Raw genomic sequence first — 20,338 nt, 5'->3', positions numbered from 1 at the left:
CTTCATCTATATTCTGTAAAAGTATAGACCCTGGTCAGTTAACTTGACGAAAGCAATGTGACAAGAGTGATGTTGTCTGATGATTGTGAGTTGTAACAAAAAAGATTAAATGCATAAAACTGTAAAAACTAATATAAACATGTTTTTCTAGTATTTTAGATAGAACTGGTAGAAGGGAGATAGGCCTATAGTTGTTAACATCACTTTAAAGCCTCCCTTATGAATCGGAACTATCTCAGCACATTTGAAACAGTCGGAAAATGTACCACTATAAGCTTCAAGATTAAAAAGAGTTGCGAATATTTGTCAGACATTTCACCACTTTACAGCTCTGGCCAAGCGCTAGTCTGGTGATGATACTAGAGTTTGTTAATAAGGCGGGTAAATATCCGATATATATCGAAGATTTTATAGCCTTAGAGATCTATATCGTATAGTATAGTAGCCGTAAATATCGATTGGATATTTTATAATTATATTGCGGTGTCCTCTTGTTGTCAGAGCATCTGTATAAAATGGCAAAGACGAGACGACAGACTTTGCATGGCGTGAATATCTCTTTCACTTCTCAGGAAATAAAGATGGCAAGTTCTTCAATGGTCACTGGTCTCTCTTTGCTTTCAGCGATAGTGGTATTCTAGCAGTAATTGAAAAGGAGCAAACAGTCCTATGACCTTTTTCAATCCTCCGAAAAGATAGCGTTAAAATAACAACAACTATACTGCCACTAGCGCGCTACTGTACTGCTAGTGCCATCGTTTTCATTAGTCCCTCACACCTGTCGGCCACCCCTAAAATGTAATGGTACAAGTCGGGTGGGTACAGAGTTCAACGACGGCGGTCCAGTTCGAATTGACTTCGCGCCTGAGTCATTAAACTGTCATTTTTCAGCTGCAAGGAGTAAAGTTGACCATCGATAGGAGTTACAAGGGCTCTAACATTATCCGGGAGCAGGATTATAGTGAAATTTGCACACGGTAAGGCGAGATTCTCTAATAATGCGGCCCCGTGTGTGCCTTGACCATGCAGTGTAGATCCGCACTGCAGCTTTTACACTAGCAGGTATAGGGAGAAATTGTAGCCCTGGTTGGGGCAAGGCGCGAGCCGCACGACAGAAGCCCAATCCCCACCAACCAAGGGATACAATTATTGCAGCTAGTAGTACACCGGCAACTCCGGGCACATGTGGACTCCACCGCTTCACAATGAATTTGATCATACCTTGTAGACTCAATCTCAATAGAACAACACCGCCGACGCCGCTGTTGTTGTTCAATTCACTGTCTCCTCCGCCATTGCGGGTTGTTCTCTCACTGGAGTCCAAATACGAAAGACGGTCCGTGTTCATTATTTCCGCCGATTCAATCTTTAAACTACGAATTTTGCTCCAAAAATATTTATGAGGAACGTTCGACAATCCAGTTCTGAGACTGCCTCCAATTGCACCGTAACTGCGGCTATGTCGAGTACCCTAGCACGTGAATTCACCAAAACAACGTGAACTTTTGGCCTGTCAGTGTCCCCTCGTGTCAGGGTGTCAGGGGTTCGAGTTAGGAGTTGATGTACTTTGTTTTACCGCCCCCAACGCTTAATTTCAAATGAACCATGACCTCTCACTGATGACCCTGTGACGTCACCTCAGCTCCCTTTGTGCTTTGTGCGTATATTTGATTATTTTGTTGCATATCGAATATTTTTAGGTAAATGTTGTTAAAAAGTAATCAGAATTTGGTTTTTATGGGCCTAAAGAAATTATGGTAGAACAAAAATTATTTCGAAACATAACTAATTTCCCATGGGGAATTCGCGGCCTCAATGGTCATGGTCACCTGCAATGCTTATTATGCTGCCTATATTGCTGGCAGCATTGACGGTCAACTGTCCAGATGGTGAGTTACAGTCCGTTAAATCAGATCTTCTGTAATATTTTGATTGAGAAATTGCTTAATCGATAGCAGCAGCAGTTGTTCTTTACTATAAAATACAAATATTTAATGTACACGATATTTTTTACTCTTTCAGGCGGTAAAGGGAACTACGATAAAAGAAGCACTTGCTAAGTTCGTAAGTAATATGTAACAGGTCTGACCTGAGAGCGAGCGCAGCGTAGTATATCGTCATTGATGTTTTCAGGCAATAGCATGCTAATTTCTGTGTTTGATGCATGATTCATAACTTAGCCATTGACTCGTTGAGGTTGCTGCTGACCCGCACTGGCTCGGAAGGTTGTTGTGATTGGTTTACGAATGTGATTGACAGATTGTTGTCAATTGTTTTTCAGAATAACATTTATAGCAATTTAACTCGGAAATGCCAAGTTCACTAACGAAAATTATTTAAAACTGGTAAATTATATGATTCCAATCAGTTTTATTATATAAATAAACAGGGGCGGGAACAGAGGCAGTCTAATGTAAAACACGTACTTGATATTCCCGTTGGTAGCTAGCTCTCAGCACACTATTTTTAATTCTCGCGTGAGTTGACCGTTCGTTCTCGCGAGAGTAGGCTTGTTTCAAAATGGCGGCGCCTAGTGATGACCGATCCGGGCCTTCAAAAGTGATCGAAAATAGTCATTTTGAAACAAATTTCACACTTTCTTTGGAACAGAGAGATTCTTTTGTCGGCAATACACATTGTCGAGTAGTTTTTGTGGTAGATGATATCTTTAATTTCACGCAATCCGTGTAAAAGTATTCAAAATGGCCGCCTCCATGGAACTGTGCTTTTTTTTTCAAACTCGTAGGTATATAGAGATTCCATTCTAAATTTCTTGTACACGCATTAGTCTTAATGCTCGCTTCGCGAGCGGCCTTCGGCCGCTCTCGCTGCGCTCGCTATTATTCGCAATCTTTTGTGTGCAGTGATCCTTCAGTTTGATAACAATAACACAACTGTACCCCGTAGTACGGTCCTTTTGTGGAGGGACCGTGCCATAGCTTACACCGACATGGTGTAATCATGGTGTAATGTACAAGTCTAGCACTGAAGTAAACTCTAATTTCACATTCTCAGATTGCTTTGCATGCTGAAGTTAATCTTAGGGGTGGACCATTTGATATCCTGGGGGGGGGCTTGGAAGATTTGGGGGGAAAAAAAGATGCCAGGTGGAGTTGCTGGAAAAAAAAAATCTGGCTTTAAGTGGCTGATGGAAAAACAATTATGGACCATTGCGACTCGGAAAAAAAAATCTTTGCAATTGTTTGATGCACACTGCAGCATCAATAAAAAGCAGCAGCTCTGGAGTTTTATAAAAATCATAAACCATTTCAAGCTTGAGGAACAATAACTGAATATGAACAATTGTACAGTATACATGACCTTCTGATTAGAGGAAGTATGCTGAAATTGAAATTGCTCACCAGTGTTTTCCAGAAATGTGTAAATCTGAATGTATGGATTTTGTCAAAATACCACAAGAAGAGAGACAGCCTGCAAACATTTTACTATTATCGTTTGTGTATAGAAAACTCATAACAATGAAAAAATGCGTAGAGACTCAATCCAATGCGTAATATTATTACGCATTGGATCGACTCTCTACACATTTTTTCATTGTTATGAGTTTTCTATATACGCATGTTTTATTCGTAAATGCGAACACTGTTATAGTGAATTATCTTACCAATGTTTTTCTTAACAAAAGCGAATGTGTTTTGGTTAGAATTGAATGAGTTTGATGGTTTTGGGGAAACTACTATGTGGTAATGAAGAATGGGAAATGGGCAATGAAATGAGCAGACAGCAGGTGATTTAAGATTAAATGTTATATCTTCACTGCAAATAAAACCATAAGTGTGTCATAAATAATACAAACAAAACAAAATCATGTTTGTTTGTTTTGTTGTATGTGAGCCACGTCTAAGACACACAACAAAAGTACTGTTTCAGTCTGTAAATGTCACCTCAGATGCCACCAGAGAAAACCATTTCCACTCCAAAATTTCATTTTTCGCCTTGCGAGAGGGGGGGACACCCATCTCTCGCACTCTCCCCCCCTCGTTCACTACACTCACTCACCGCTCAGTCGCTTCGCTCCCTCACAGTCCACCCGTCTACTTTCTTAAATTACCCGGCTACTTTCAATGTAAGGACAACACTGACAAGTAAATGCCATAAATGTACATGATTTTACAAATATGTTTTTGTAAAGTGAATCAAAAATGTACATGTATTTACATATCTTTATTTAGTTTCTTGAATATAGTCTGTGTGCAATAGAACAGCATCTTGTTACTGGGTGTGAAAAACCAAGCAAACAAACATTGCACCGAAATTTGGTAAAAAAAAAAATATATCTCGAAGAAGGAAAGTGAAAAAAAAAGTTGCCAGCATATGCCCTGTAGAAAAAAAATAATTCATGGTGAAGCACGTGGGAAAAAAAATTATGGCTCTCCACCAATCTTCCAAGCCCCCCCCCCCCCCAGGATATCAAATGGTCCACCCCTTAGTTTGCCGTTCTTTGAAATACTAGCAATACACAGACTTCAGAGTGTGACAAATTGCCAATAAAATAGAAAGTTGTATGCTTTTACTCCAGTTCGAAAAAAAGACGCCTCGTTTCTTGAAGCCAGTTAACTTTGTCATTTCTGTGCAATACCTTTACTCTTCAGTGAGAAGACGTCAACATAGCAAAATGAATAAAGCAATGTTACGGGTATAAACAAGCACTGATAGCTGTGGAAAAGCAGCTATCTGTTGGCGGGTAGCGTGCGTCACTATGCGGGTCAAAGGTCAACCCCGCCAAGGAAATCAAACAAGCATTATAGCAGCCAAGGAATAGGATTTAAGACACAAATGTTTTTCTAATTTAATTTTCGCTGAAGTTTATGACATGTATAACCAAGGAGGTAGGAATAAGAAGACCGTCGTACCTTCTCAGTATAAGCGTAGACCCTTGACTGGAGCAATTTAAGTCCAGTCATTACTATAAACTGGGAGAGTGTCAGATTTAGATTGACCTAGTGGTTGTAGACACAAATTTAATTGGTTTTTATAGACACAAACACAGACTTACATCTTGTCTCTGTACAGGAGGAGAAAAATGAATGCAAGGCCTCAGAAGCGGAAAGTGTCAAACTTGACTCTCAGATTCCTCCCATAGAAAAGATGGATGCCTCACTTTCAACGCTTGTAAATTGTCTGTATGTAAACCTTAAATGTTCATTTGAATTGGTGGCTAGTTTAAATCCTAAGGTAACCTATTTTAAAAGACACTTGCCATGCTTGATCTGTGCTGTGTTCTTTGGTCCTAGTCATTTCTGCTCTACTGATGATTAAATCCACAAAGCTCAGCTCTTATAACCTACTGTGCTGGTATAAAAATCAAAGTGATACAATTCCAACATTCAGAAGCTATGTGCTATTAAAATCAAAGTGATACAATTCCAATATTCAGTGTAATTGGCAACATATCAAGCGTTGTCTTTGGTTGTCTTCTTTTGTAGAGTGTAATTTTGATGCAATAGATAGGGCCCATATGCTACTGGAAAGTCCTTGAATTTAAAGCCTCCTTGAACAGTTCTTAAAAATGAAGTTAATTCCCAGATAATCCAACCACACATAAAAAATGGCAAGATTAAAAAAAATGGAAAGTGGCATTTTTAACATCAAAAAGTCCTTGAAAATTGAAAAAAATCTTTGAAACAGTTCTTTAACTTTAAGTGACTTAGGCTTTACAGACCCTGAAGAGTAATGTATGTCTCTGAAGCAGAACATTCCCACAGCCGTTGTGAATAACAGATTACGGAGTGTTTCAGCTTAAATATGACTATGAGATATATAAATACTTCAGATATGATATAATAAATCTATATTCTGTACATTTCTGAAACCACCTGTAATGTTCCAAATACTGAAACATGACAAGTACAAATACTTTTGGTATGGATCATACATCGTCTGTCAGTTATTGTGACAACAGATCCATGTAACATTTCACAATCAAGACAGTACCAGTAATATTGAATCCTGTAAGGATTTACAGGCACAAGTAGCTATTTGGTTTGAAAGATCTTGATGTAGTATTTGTCATTCTTGTACTTGAGCATCAACCAGTAGCAGCCATATTTGAAGCACCTTCAACACTTCTTTAAACACTTGGTACATGTAATAGGTACTTGGATTTTAAATAATATATACCAGTATGCTGTATTTGTGTTCTTCTTTCAGGAATCTGTCCCTATCTACAAATGCTATTGAGAAGATTGCAAACCTTCATGGACTAAGTAAGTGTTGATATTTTCAAGGTGGATGTTTTATGTATTAAAGTCCACTCTATAGTAGCAATATCATTATGAAAATGAAAGCTACAAAAAGACCGGACAAATAAGGTGTAATAAAAGTCATGAATTTCACCATGTAGGAAAAGTTAATGTTCTCATTCAATTATAGCTTTGTCATAACATTGTGATAAAATGGTATGTAGCTTTTCACCACTTTTGATTTAATTATAACAGACTCAGTCAACAAACTATCAATGAATATTTCAACATTAGGAATGAATGGTAGATTAACTTCTCCTTTTTTTTCCAATCAGAAAACTTGACAATTTTGTCACTTGGTAGGAATAACATCAAAAGTTTGAATGGAGTGGTAAGTGATTTTTATTCAGCTTGAGTAATACCAGACATGGTTGCTCAGAGCAAGACATGATCAATATGTCCAAGAAATGTAAGAGAAAATGTTTACACATTGTGTGTGTAAAACCGTACATCTTTACACCAATGTGGTATAACTATATTGTCATTTAAATTATTGTCATAACGTTTTACCAGGAGACTATTTAGGTGAAACTGACTTGTCATTAACCCAAGCAAGGTACAAGAAAACTTTTGCATGCAGCATGTAAAAGTATATGCCAAACACAAAGAAATTTCCAGATATTCCTAATATGACACAAACACTTCAAAAATCTCATCAGTTAAAAGAGCATTTTTCATACACATAACAGGAGAGATAAACATTTATTTTAGTGTGTGATTTGTTTTAATGTCATGGTATTTTTAGTAAGAGAACAGATACGCTTATTAAACAACCGAGCACCTTATACATGTAATAGCGTTGATCGCGATTTCAAATTTGTTACTGAATATAGCTGAACGCGCAAGACTTTCGAACAACGCTGCCTAAAATTCGGACAAACTTTGTTGTTGCATGCACGGCTGTTGTTGCAGCTTGCAGTCTGAGCCATAAAATACCACGAACTAGTGTGACTTTTAGTAACCATTGTAACGCTTGCAGGTTTTATTTTCGACATTTATGCAGAAAATGCAGACAAATATTTATTTATGAATATTAATGAGAAATACATGACGTCATTTGCGATCAGCGCTATTGTTGTTCCAGTTTTTAAACATAATAACGGGTGTATATCATCAACATAAAATTCAGTGTCTTTTCTAGTAGTCTCATGGGTTCTCTGTGGAACATTTCTTGTAAAGAATTTGTTTTCTCAGTTGCATAAATTCCTTCACCTTTCATCTTGGTTCCCAAAACCATAAATGTAAAAAGGAAATTATAATGTTTAAAGAAATGTGCGACGTCTATTTTTATTTCTACAGGAGGCAGTGGCTGAGACGTTACGTGAACTTTGGATCTCATACAACTTCATAGAGAAATTAAAGGGTATTCAAGTACTCAAGAAACTTGAAGTAAGTCCAGTATCCTTCATTTGTTACATGAAGATTACATGAAGTTCAAGCATTTGGGCCAAGTATTTCAACCAGTCATTAATAAAATACACAGTGGCGTGACAAATTAATGCCATTGCAGCACTACAAATATCAGCTCTTAAAGTTTTTCATAAAAATAATAAAATGTTCTAAAGTTTGAGAGCACAAGGATTTGAAATTTCATTTGTTGCATCAGTAAATTTCTCCATACTGCAGCCATGTGCCTTTTGTTTAAATACAACTGTATGCAACTTTTGACAAGCTGATACACAGGTACAATAGGTATCTACCAGATATTATCAACTCTACTTGAAAAGGGCTTTGTATTTAAAAATATTGGAAATTCATCGTTTGATTTAAGATGGTATATGTGAAAAAATAATGCTGAAATTAAGAAACATCATCTTGTAATTTATTCTTTTCTACAATTTTGACAATCTTTTGGCTTTCCTTCTTAGATTTTGTACATGTCAAACAACCAAGTAAAAGACTGGGGTGAATTTTCAAAGTTATCTGAGTTACCAAATCTGCGAGTTCTCCTGTTTGTTGGAAACCCTTTGGAAGAGAAGCACTCTTTGGAGGGTGATTACAGAGATGTTGTAGCACAGGAACTTCCAAAACTCAAAAAGCTCGATGGTGAGTATGAAATATGACCCAGAATCATTAACTCATTTAGATTCCATCACCCAGAGGTTGCCAAAAAAATCATGAGTGTCAAATTGATACCTCTTGGAGTGACTTTGGAATAGACTGAATAAATTAGCAATTACACGCATGTATTTTGCTTATTTTGCTATGGATTTCTGATTGAGTTGAATGCCAAAAATGGCATGTTTTGTTGCACTTAGTAACCACGAGGTGACCGTCTAGTGAGCAAATAATCATCGAGTGAATAATCATTGCTATGACAATGGTGAGCGACGCAGATTTGACGTTTAAGTAGAGCTGGATATTTCCTACTTTGTACCTAAATGTACACTATTATTTGTTTCAAATATTGCTTCACTAGTGGCAGGTTCTCCAAACAAAAATAATAAACATTACACAAACTCTTTTCACACTGAACAACCAGTTTCCTATTTAAAGCGCAATGGTCGTCGCGCTGCGCGTGCGCGATTTTTTTGTTGATAAACATAAAAGTTTGTAAACATAAAGTATTCTCAACTTCAATTGGAGTGAGATGGGAGCGGTCCCTCACTTTGTTAACGCCGTTGTAAGACTCAACATCATGCAATAGTAAAATATTAAGATCGAAACGAACTTCAGTGGTGTATTTCTATCTATAAATTCATGTAAGGCTACGAACATTGAGACACTCTGCACATTATGTCGCTGAGTTTACTGCATGCAGTCACAGTGAACAAATGGGTTTGATCGCGCGCGGTCACGCTGGTTGTACACAATGCTATGTACAGCACGGTAAAAATACATCACTAAAATGATCAACATTGTGTGTATATATATATATATATATATATATATATATATATATATATATATATATATATATATATATATATATATATATATATATATATATATATATATATATATATATATATATATATATATATATATATATATATATATATATGTAGACCAGCAACAAGCACAATGCCTAACACAGAAATTACACTCAAGACCATGATCGGCAAGCCAGAGCAGGACACGGGAGATGCTGTTGCTTCGATAAGGGAGAAGGTCACCGCGTTGACGTACACGGATATATGAGAGAATCCGGTCCCACAACCAGCTGCACAACGTACCGGCCCCGCGACGACTTGGCCCACGACCCACTGTTGATCACCATTTCTTACTTCTTCTAGTAATACGTGGCAAGAAATAGTCAAATGACAGGACACAATAGACAAAACGAGCGGGTTTTCGCGGCATTTGGCAGGAAAATTGCACGGCTACACATAGGGACGTATTGAGAGATCCTGTGCACGGTCATGGCAGAGATCCAACGGCTAGCTAGTGTAGGCCTACAGGTGCTACGCAAACTTCGGTGTTGTACCTCCTGATTGCCGGGTAGGTCTGAATCCTCTTTCAAATGAGATAACCCCCACATAACAAGAAGACCTATGAAAGGTCGACTTGATACCCGTACTCGGAATTCTCGTTTGCACCCCAACGGGGTAAACTTCGTAGTGGAGTTGGATTCTCCACAGCCGAGTGTAGCGCGCCATATACCCGGTTCTCTTGACACCAACGTTCATGCAGACCACGGAACAGATGTTTCTTGCTGCAGTGGGCATTGCTCTGCGAGCTGTAGATTTCTGTAGCTTGCATTTTTGTCAATTGTACTCCTGTTGGGCCTCTTGAAATGAAAGTTCTCGTCCTTGCTAGCGATGTCGTAGACCAGAGCCCGGTCATTGATAGTCTGTTGGCATATACACGCGTACGGGTAAGTGTTTAGCTCCATGGCTCGAGCGAGCCCCATTCAACTGATTCAAGAAAATCATGATCAAATGTGATCTCAATCCAGCGTGTAATTACTGTTCAATATTCAGCAGATATTTAACTTAGATTAATTGACCTTTTATTGCGTGTTAGATTTGGTAAGTTGGTATGCTTGTGACAAATCAGCCGCCATATCAGCGGCAATATCGCAAACATAATAGTCTACCCGTAACCTCATGCGGCATTCTCGGATATGTTGTCAACAAGGGGACCCCCTCAGGAGCATGCGCAGCGCGACGACCACTGCGCTTTAATTACCTACAGGCTTGTCTTATCAGTTACAGTTGTTTACTAATTAATGAAATCTTAGAATGTATCGGAAATTACAAAGCCCCAGACAGATACAGTCGCCACTGTAAAACCGACTTCAATGTATATAACCTGTATGTTAAATGTTGCCACAATATGATGAGACATTTTAAGGGACTTTACAACAAGATGGATCATTTTCAAGTATGCCGCCCTAATGATTGGAGGGTGACTTTGACATTAACATGGAAAACACACGGCTCTGATTTGTTGGAAGTTGATCTCCTTGCTTATAAAAATCTACACTCGCTGATGGTGTTCCTCTCTTTTTGTCATTTACTTAATATTTTTTTATCGTTGATTTCATGTTAGACATGAAAATGTGAATGGGCAGAATACTTTGAGTTCAACATTTAATTCAAAACATGGGGTCAACATGCTGTGTCTTGGATATCCCTGCGTATGATGTTGTGTGTTCCCAGCATTTTATGGCCTCCCATCACAGCCCTGCTAACAGCTAAGGTCCATAGACAAAACCAGTGAAATGTGGTCCCAATTTGGACTGCATATGAAAAAATACTTTTCTTACTACTTTTGGCCAAAATCAATAGATTCCAATCTATGCCTTCCCAAATCACTCAACAGCTCACAGACTGCAAAAAAAAATTTACTTTCGTGTCATATCCCAAAGCGTTAGTTTGCCAGCGATGCAAGGTCAGGGGCCCAATGGTTGGCCATATCTCGCATTGACTTATCTAATGGCAAGCCACTGGCCTCTCTTATTTATTTCTGCATAATTTTAACTTCTTTCCACGCTGAACTATCTTTAGGCAGTTTACTGTAGCTTAAAATTTTTCTGATTTATCATTCATATATTTAGTCAACCTTTTGGTTCTTTGGGTCCATATGCCACCTCATGCCACTACATCACCTACTACTTGCCAACAACTCCATGCCAACAACCAATAACCTGACCTGGCCACATACTGGGGAAGCTACAGCGTCATTACTGCGATTTTCACTTGTTTGTTATCAAGTTTAATTTTGAAATTAGAATGCTTGTCAGAATGTTGCAAAGTAATTAAGTATTATTATATATCTATCATAAAGAACTAAAGAATTTGTGTACAGTGAAAGAGCTGCACGGAAAACCCTTTCCGTAATGTTTGCTCTTTCCAAGGGTCCCCCAACCAAACCAAATGTGCGGTGCAGTCTATGGTTGCATCTGCACATTTACAGTTGAAGAATTTCAAGGCATCCATTTGATGATTGCCAGAATATGTCACGCTCTCTGTACATTAGTTCACAGGCTATCCAGAAGTACACACAAGGCTGTCCAGAAGTGCGCACAATGTTGCATTCCATACTTGCGCAATAAATCGGAAGAAAAATTGTTGAACTTACATTGAAATGGTCAATGTGGCCCATTTAACTCCATAGTCATGAATGTAAAATGTGTAATAATAAGCATATTATGAAAATACCGCAAAGAATGCACTCGGACATTAGCACAGTGGATCACTCTCTGCTTTGCATTGGGTGATATGCAGCATCAATGTCTTCATTCATCCTTTGTAGCATTTTCATAGTAACCTCATATTATTTTTGTCTTTAATTGACCATTACTTGTAGCATTATGAACAAAAACCAAAAAGAAAAGTAACATTCTTTCACATTGAAAAGAAGTTTTAGCAACCTGAAATCCCATACCTCACCTGGATGAGTTCTTGTATCTGTTTTGCAATTCCATACCTTTGTTTTATTCCATTATCATGAATATATTGAATGGCTGCTCATTTTCAGGTGTACCAATTATCAGATCAGATGAAGAAGATGAAGGCTAAATCAAGTTGCATAGCAGTGACACACTCGTACATTACATCTTGAGATGGCCTGTTTCTCCATCATTGGTTAAAAAGTTGAAAATGGTGAAAAATGCTCACTACTGCAACATATTTCAGATTTTTTGGTCAGTTCAGGATATGTTTGAATACTTTATGCTATCACAGCCTGCATTGTTGTCCTTCTGTCTTCAGGTCCATCTTGTAAATACAGTCTGTTTCCATTTTCTTACAAAGTTTTTAGAGGATTTTCTCACTTTTGTGGGGAAGTGTAACAAAAACCATAATGAAATTACTAAGTATATTATTATTATGATATCTATAACATTCTTCAGTACCCATTGAACTGTATCTATGAAGGAGAAAAATCATATTTTAGATTTGAAAACTAGAGAGACTCTGTTGTAATAGTATCAGCCATAGCTACCACAAGCAAGGCTACTACATTACATTTCAGACATTACTTGCAAACTATGACAAGACTTGTTTCTATTTTATCACCGACAAACCGAGGACATGTACCGAGGACATGTAATGAAGTCCTCGGAGCTTTGAATTTGTACAGTTTTTTGTTATTATTAAAAATGTTTATGACCAAATATTAATTTTTTCAAAAATGTGATTGTGTTTTTGCTTTGCTTTGAAATATCTAGTCAATCTCTACACACAATAGACGTCTACAGCAATGTAGGTATTTTACAAGTTCTCTATGAATGGGTGAAACCAGAAATTTGAATGAAGACGGTATAAACAAAACCATGTACAAGTATGTGTACTGGGATAGACACATTTACTAACAGGTATATGTTTGTAGCAGTACAGCATGATGTCAGAGTATGAAATTTTATTCCAGAGTAGGCCTATTGTTACGCACAAGACATAAAATGATACATATGTACTTTTGTCCTTTCCTTGATTCAAGCACAATATTCTACATTCAATAATTTAGCATTCTGGAACACTACACTTGCTTTTTTTATTTACTACCAATATGCTAACAGTGGTCGATATCTTGAAATCTTGTCCTTCAGAATTCAAAAGTGGCTGCCATTTAATAGTTGCACTCGCATCAAGGTATGGCTGGCTTTTTCTCATACTCTGACAACATTTTTAGCTCCCATTTACCATACATATATGGCAACTGGGAGGCTATATGCTGTAACAATGTCTGTGTATGTATGTCTGTCCGTCCAGATCAAAAACTTGTGAACTGCTGTGTATGAGTGTTAAAGCTGATTTTTGGTGTAGTGATGCCATATGTGATGTACATGTGCTTTTATTTCAAATGGACATGTCAGCCTCATAAATATGCAAATGAGGTAGAAAGAGGGTTAAAATGGTCAAAAGTCAAGAACTGTGAAACTACTCATCTGATCATTGTCGCACGGTTTTTAAGGTACCTCAAGCCACACACACTTAGCCGTGTTGAATTGATGCCAATATTGACTATTTTCTATTTTAATGATTTTTTTCTCTATTTTTGCCATTTTTGTCAAAAAAATCTTGAAACAATGGTTTTATAGCTTTGAAATTTGGTTTACAGGTTCCTAGGGATGACCAAAATGGGATTCACTGAAATTATGGTGAAATTTTCATATTTGCATTTTTAGAGCAATTTTTGTCATTTTTGGTCAAAAAATCTTAGAAACTGTCTATTCCATTACCTTCAAATTAGGTGTGCATGCCATTATGAGGTGAATCATTTCATATCTGCTAGGATATAAGATTGATTTGCAGAGGAATTTTCTCAGTAACCCTGCTGCAGGAATGCAATGTCATGTGTGTACTAGTGCTGAGAATTGCTGTAAAATGGGAGCACAGTGTCATCGACACTGTTTTTATGACTGTTTCCCAATCATAATAACATCCATAGTCAAGCGCAGCCATGTGGTGAATTCAGTCAGTTTTACAAAATCATCACAAAACATGTTCAGTAAGCTTTATAATGATTTTACATGTTCTTGAACTTTGACGTATAATTTGGAAGGGAAAGTGAAGCTGTTCGTTACTGCTCTCCCACCAGCATGTGCGGAAAACATGTCCTCCCACTGAATTGTAATGCCCACAGCCCTCAAGTATCTATAATCTGCCCGTTTCCAACAGTCCCTACTCCCTACTACAGTTTAGCTCCCCATTACAGTACCCTCTCTTTGACACTGCCAATGTACAATAAACCGATCTCAAAATACAGGGAATTTAATAGGATCAGTGTTTACACTTGCATGTTCATTACACACATTTTCTTCAAAAGTATACACAAAATGTGTTGATAAGTCAGACATTAAAGTTGCCGACCCATTTAATTACTGGTTAGTAAAACAGAAGTCTTTCGGGTCTCAACAAAGACCTAGTGCAAGAAAAACATACAGGGGTTATGGTCTTGGCAGAGACAGATCAGTAGTTCATCCAGAACACAGAATGCCAGTTTATGATCTCTTTCACCTAACCAGAAAGGCAATTGACTGCAGACACACACAAGTTGACCACACACACAAAAGTTGAACAAGTCCACAGCATTAAATAGTATCACGGCGTTTTTACTTGTAAAAAAATCTCTTTTCATACGCACTACAGTAGCTGTGGTTTCATACGCACTACAGTAGCTATCTGTTTGCGGGGTAGCGTGCGTCGCTATGCGGGTCATCAAAAGGTCAACGGGTTGACCTTTTGACCAGCTACAAATCAATAAACGACAATTTCTCGAAAACTTCTAAATCATGGTTTTACTAGTCCATATTTTCTGCAGTGTGAAATAGAGATATTTCTTTCTGAAGACCTGAAAGACTTCTGAATCAATGTTTTTTCTAACCAGTAATTAAATGAGGCGGCAACTTTTATGTCTGGTTTATCAACACATTTTGTGTGTACTTTAGAAGAAACCGTGTGTGATGAACATGCGAGTGTAAACACTGATTCCTAAATTCGTCAGTTTATCCAAGAGTTTTTAGTCCCCACAGAATATCTGTTTGTACCTATGTAACTCATGGTTATCTTTAAAAATGTATTATTTGTATTGTAAATATCTTCTTTTATATTAATAAAATAACATAAGTAAGTTTAATGTCTGAAAAACCTTCATTTATCTTGCTAAAACCTATGCTTGTATTCAAAAATAGTGACAACATCACTGTTCGCTCCCATATAGTTATCAAAACAAGTCAACAATTGTATGAAACATGGACATACATATACAGACAGACTGACATACACAGACTGGCACAGAGTGATGACATTGACCCCAAGTGTGCCTTGGCCCATGGAGAGTGATAAAGATATAACAACAGCTGAATGTAATGATAAAATAGTTAAGTACAGGCCTATACAGGCACTGAGAGTGAATATGTTACAGCAATTTGATTAGTTTCTTTTCCTTTTCTACTTCTGTGATAATATTTAAGACAATCAATCTGCAAGGCAGTTTATCTATTGACAAATATGTTATCTTTTACAAGCACACAGTAAACTGTTCTGGATTTTTCATTTACAATATTTGACATAGACTGAAATACATAACATGCAACCAATGTTAACACTTTGCCCATACACCAGATACATGGAGAAATTTCAACATACAATCATCAACTCAGAAACCCTACAGGGAAAAGTAAACATTGTTTTCTTCCAGAACAGCTGGTTCATCTACATCTGGAACAACTTACAAACTTAACCAATTACACAAGGATGATGACACAAGAGATAAAGTTAAACTGTGGTGAACTTGACTATTCCTTTCAAATCCTTACCTAACTTGACATCTTAAACTAAAATACACTGCATGGTCAATTGCGCACAAAAATACATCGGGGTGGACCATTTGATAAGGGACGGTGTCTGGAAGATCGATGAGGTACATTATCTTTTTTATTCGATCCATTGTAACTTCTTTTTTCCCCACTCTCCCACCTTTTCTTTTTGTCAAACCTTCTCTGGCTGAATTTTTTATTGGCATTTGTTTGGAATGTTTTCAAAATCTGCCAGATTTTTTTACCGCATTTCAACCCCAAATACAGTTTACCATATATCAAATCACTACTAACTCAACCAGCTTACTAAATCACCACATTATATACTCTTAGTTCCAGTAGGTATAAAATTACCAAAAAAATCTTTAAAATACAAAATGAAAGATATCCCAGTAAAACTGACAGTTTCACAAAGTTGCCCCAAAAATTCAAAATTCCGGATTTCAACTTAATTTCAATATATCTTATTAACAAAAACCCTAAGAACCGGCTTACAAAATATCAAAGCAATCAGACTGGTAAATATTGAGAAACAAATTTTTTGACCAAATATGAGAAAAGTTGCCCCCCAAAATACAAAATTGCAGATTTCATCCTAATTTTGAATATATCTAATTAACATAAACCCAGGAACCTGTACTCTAGATATCAAAGCTACCAGATCAGAAGTTTTAGGAGAAAACATTTTGACCAAAAAGGTAAAAATTGCCCCAAAATCAAAAGAAAAATTGCCAGTTTCAACATACCTTCAATACATTATATTGAGATTAATCTTAGATACCTGTATACCAAATATCAAAGTTATCAAATCAGTAGTTTTTGGATAAAAATTTTTTTATCAAAAATTGGGAAAATTGCCCCAAAATTACAAACATGACAATATCAATACAATTTGTACAAGCATGACTGAGGTCATCCTGAGGAACATGAATATGAAGTTTCATAGCAATCAGACGAGCGATTTCAGAGAACAAGATTTTTTGACTAAAAACGGAAAAAATACCCTAAAAATACAAACATGCAAATTTCATCCCAATTTTTGCACACATAATTAAAAATACCTAAAGAAATCTGCATACCAAGTTTCAACCAAATCTAACCAATGATTACTGAGTTTTAGCCATTTGCAGGATTTTTCCTTTTTTTCCCTTCATTTGCATATTTTTGGCACTGACATGTTCATTTGAACAAATTCACATCTCCACCCCTAGGTGCACCTGCACACCAAATACTAAGACAGTAGGTGCTACAGTTTAGGAGTTTTTGATGTGGACGGACATACATACATACATACATACATACATATGTACATACATACATACATACAGACGACATTTTTCCACCTTATACAAATACCTCCCATTTGCATATATACATATGCATATATATGGGAGCTAAAAACGGACATTCATTTTTAGCTGCACTTTTATGCTCAGACACTGTGCACATCATATTTGGCTATCTATAAACACAGCGTCAATGACAATGACTAGCATTTGGTTCGATGTGGCAGGCCAGAGTGAGTATACCGTACATACAACATTTAATAGCTTCTATGGGCCTTAGCTTGTAGTATTTATGATGTCAAGTACATTTGAACACATTTTGGTGTCTAGTCCATCAAATACCAAGGCAAATTAGTATGCAATGGTTGATAATAGTTGCAATCGACACACACATACAGTACATAACACCATGCAGCTTGGTATATCAAAATTAGTGATACAATCTTGAAAATGATTTTTTGGCCACGAATAGGAGAAATTGCACTATAAATGCAAATATGAAAATTTAACCAAAATCTGAAGACACTCAACTATACTAAGTTGGCCTTAGCTACATGCAACTTTCAAAGCAATCAGAATAGCTAATTTAGTCCGTGGCCGTATTGGTCGACTTAAATTATTATCCGGATGCTGTTTTTGAATGATATCCATGACAAATATGCTGTCGTCTCTTCTGATAAAGCTGCCAATAACATTGTATTTGTCTGTAAGAAGTATTATTTTGAATGTCTTATAGACGAACTTGGTGTAACTAAGACCTCAACCAACTCCACTTACAGACAATCAATGTTCAATGACTCAGATCGAAATTTCGGCAAACCATAAGTCATTCATGGATAATTTTAATATTACAACGGATGACCACAATAAGTTGCGTAGCTTATACTGGATACCAAAACTCCACAAAACACCTTACAAAGCTAGGTTTATCGCATGATCTTCTAAATGTTCAGCAACAGAGTTAAAAATAACATCTATTAAAACTTTCAATTTTCCACATTGTATACCACAATACCACATGATAAATTGAAAGAACGCTTGAAAAACATCATCAATCAAGCATTTGTCTACAAAAACGGTTCACGCCGTTACAAATATGAGGTATAATTCTATATATTTTGTTAAAAATACTACCATAAGTTTTTTATGCCGAGAAGGACATTATCAGTATGCTTGATTTCCTCGTCGACACAGTTTGTTGAATTTGGAGGACACATTTTCCAACAGTGTATGGGAATTCCTATGGTACTAACTGTGCTCCCATGCTTGCCGACTTTTATTTCTGTTCTCATACGAGGCAGAATTTATCCAGAACCTAATCAAACAGAAAAAGGTCTATGCAGCTAGAACTTTCAACCTAACATTTAGATACATAGATAATGTTATTTCAATGAATAACTCCAAATTCAGCGACTATCTCTCTATGACTTATCCTCAAGAATTGGAGAATAAAGAAACTACAGAAACGGCCTCTTCTGCTTTATATCTGGACATTTTACTTGAATTTGGCTCTAATGGTCACCTTTCTACTAGGCTATATGACAAGAGAGGTGATTTCAACTTTAGTATCATCAATTCCCCACACCTCATCAGTAATATTCCACTCTCACCAGCTTATGGGGTATTCATTTCTCATTTATTGAATTTATGCGGCATACCGTTATCGCCCGTGGTCAAACACATTTCTTATCTAAGGAAAAGAAAATTATCTGATATAGTATAAAAGAAAGAAACTCAAAGACATATAATATTTTATATTTTTACACATCTACATGGTAAAATTTTTCTGCCAATAAGAGATGTAAAATAACATAATGCACACTTTGAGCAGTCAATATGGTACCTTCCGACGTGAGCTTGTAGCGATCAACTGGCTGTCTTATTAGTCCGTGGGCTGGAGGGGCCCACCGTGCACCCCCCCCCCCCACATCCCTACTTCTTGGGTATTTTTTTGTTCTTTAGGACCTGCTGAACAAGAAAAAAGATGTTAACATTGGATATTTTGGGATGCACTACCTATCTGGGCTGGTTTTTGATTTGCATGTACCGCAAAAATGGCGAAAAATGGGTAGGGGTAGGGGGTACTATATCCTCCCCTACATTGAGTAAACTTGCATGAAATAGCACAAACCATACATTTTTGGAAAGCTGAGATTCTGCTCTTTAAAAAACACCAACTTTAGCAAAATTAATTTGTGTACATAGAATAGGACGACTTTAAAATGAATTTTTTTGACAATTTTGAAAGTTTTTACCCAAAATACCATGTAACAATTGTGATTTACTTGTTATTAAGCAAATTTTGACAGCTTTTTGTGTTTGAATTATTTATTCCCACATATTAAACAAGAAAAAAAGTGTTAACATTAGATATTTAACTATACACTACTTCTCCTGAGTCAATTTTGAATTGCGTGTATCTGTATGGGGTGTGCAAAAGCTAGGGGTAGGGGTACAACATTCTTTCCTTGATGAAGTAAACTGGCTTGAAATGCCATATACCTTATAGTTTTAGAAAGCTTAGATACTGGTCTTTCTAAAATGCATAAAGTTTTAGTGAAAAAATATGACGTCATAGAATTGGATAACTTTAAATCGATTTTTTCTGGTAATTCAGTATTTTTAACCGGAAGAAAATACGATAACTATTGTTTCCTCCTTATGAAGCAAATCAAACACATTTATGGATGTTATTTTCTAATTGCAATGTGCTGAAGAAGAAAATAAATGTCAAAATTGGGTATTTACCATGCATTATTGTCTCTAGTCACTAAAATAGCAAGTTTTGCTACATTGGTATATCGTGAATGGCCATTTTATTGTTATGCAATGAACTAATGCACAGCCTTAAAAAGAAGACTCGAAAACGTGCACACATAGTCATATTGCCATTTTCTCCTTCAAGTAAATAGATTATTGACGACTGTCTATTGTTATAATTTAATTTTAAATATTTTTCTACAAATAATTTTGTTAAGGCGTATTTGGAAAATTGTCTATGCCTCCTTATCTTACTTTATACACAGCAAGCATTACTAACAATATGTGAGGCCGACGCTACAGGGGCGTCTACGTGCACCTCC

The 20,338-nt window shown here is 36.7% G+C and overlaps 2 protein-coding genes across 4 annotated transcripts in view; one reads left to right on the top strand and one right to left on the bottom strand.

The window, feature by feature from the left end:
* The window catches only part of LOC139133977 (zinc finger protein 729-like), a 24,156-nt gene extending 22,600 nt beyond the window's left edge, over window positions 1-1,556 (bottom strand). Inside the window, exon 1 of one of the 2 annotated variants that reach the window (XM_070700803.1) lies at window positions 1,222-1,556. In XM_070700803.1, the coding sequence (XP_070556904.1) occupies window positions 1,222-1,348 (127 nt within the window). In that variant the 5' untranslated portion in view covers window positions 1,349-1,556. The remainder of the gene's footprint in view (window positions 1-1,221) is intronic. The other variant, XM_070700802.1, reaches the window with a different exon arrangement.
* LOC139133979 (dynein axonemal light chain 1-like) lies at window positions 817-12,831 on the top strand. Of its 2 annotated transcripts, none has more exons than XM_070700805.1 (8): window positions 817-977; window positions 2,023-2,064; window positions 5,035-5,144; window positions 6,172-6,227; window positions 6,539-6,594; window positions 7,563-7,652; window positions 8,132-8,309; window positions 12,189-12,831. In XM_070700805.1, exons 3-8 carry the CDS (start codon window positions 5,110-5,112, stop codon window positions 12,227-12,229), a joined length of 456 nt encoding a protein of 151 aa, XP_070556906.1. In that variant the 5' UTR covers window positions 817-977; window positions 2,023-2,064; window positions 5,035-5,109; the 3' UTR covers window positions 12,230-12,831. The 2 variants fall into 2 exon arrangements, with proteins under 2 accessions (XP_070556906.1, XP_070556905.1); XM_070700804.1 differs by lacking the exon at window positions 817-977 and adding an exon at window positions 1,627-1,889.
* Window positions 12,832-20,338: the final 7,507 nt, after the last annotated feature.

Source organism: Ptychodera flava, chromosome 5 (assembly GCF_041260155.1).
Source record: "Ptychodera flava strain L36383 chromosome 5, AS_Pfla_20210202, whole genome shotgun sequence".
NCBI lineage: Eukaryota > Metazoa > Hemichordata > Enteropneusta > Ptychoderidae > Ptychodera > Ptychodera flava.
The sequence above is the reverse complement of the archived record's forward strand: the minus strand, read 5'-3'. Positions and strand labels throughout refer to the sequence as shown.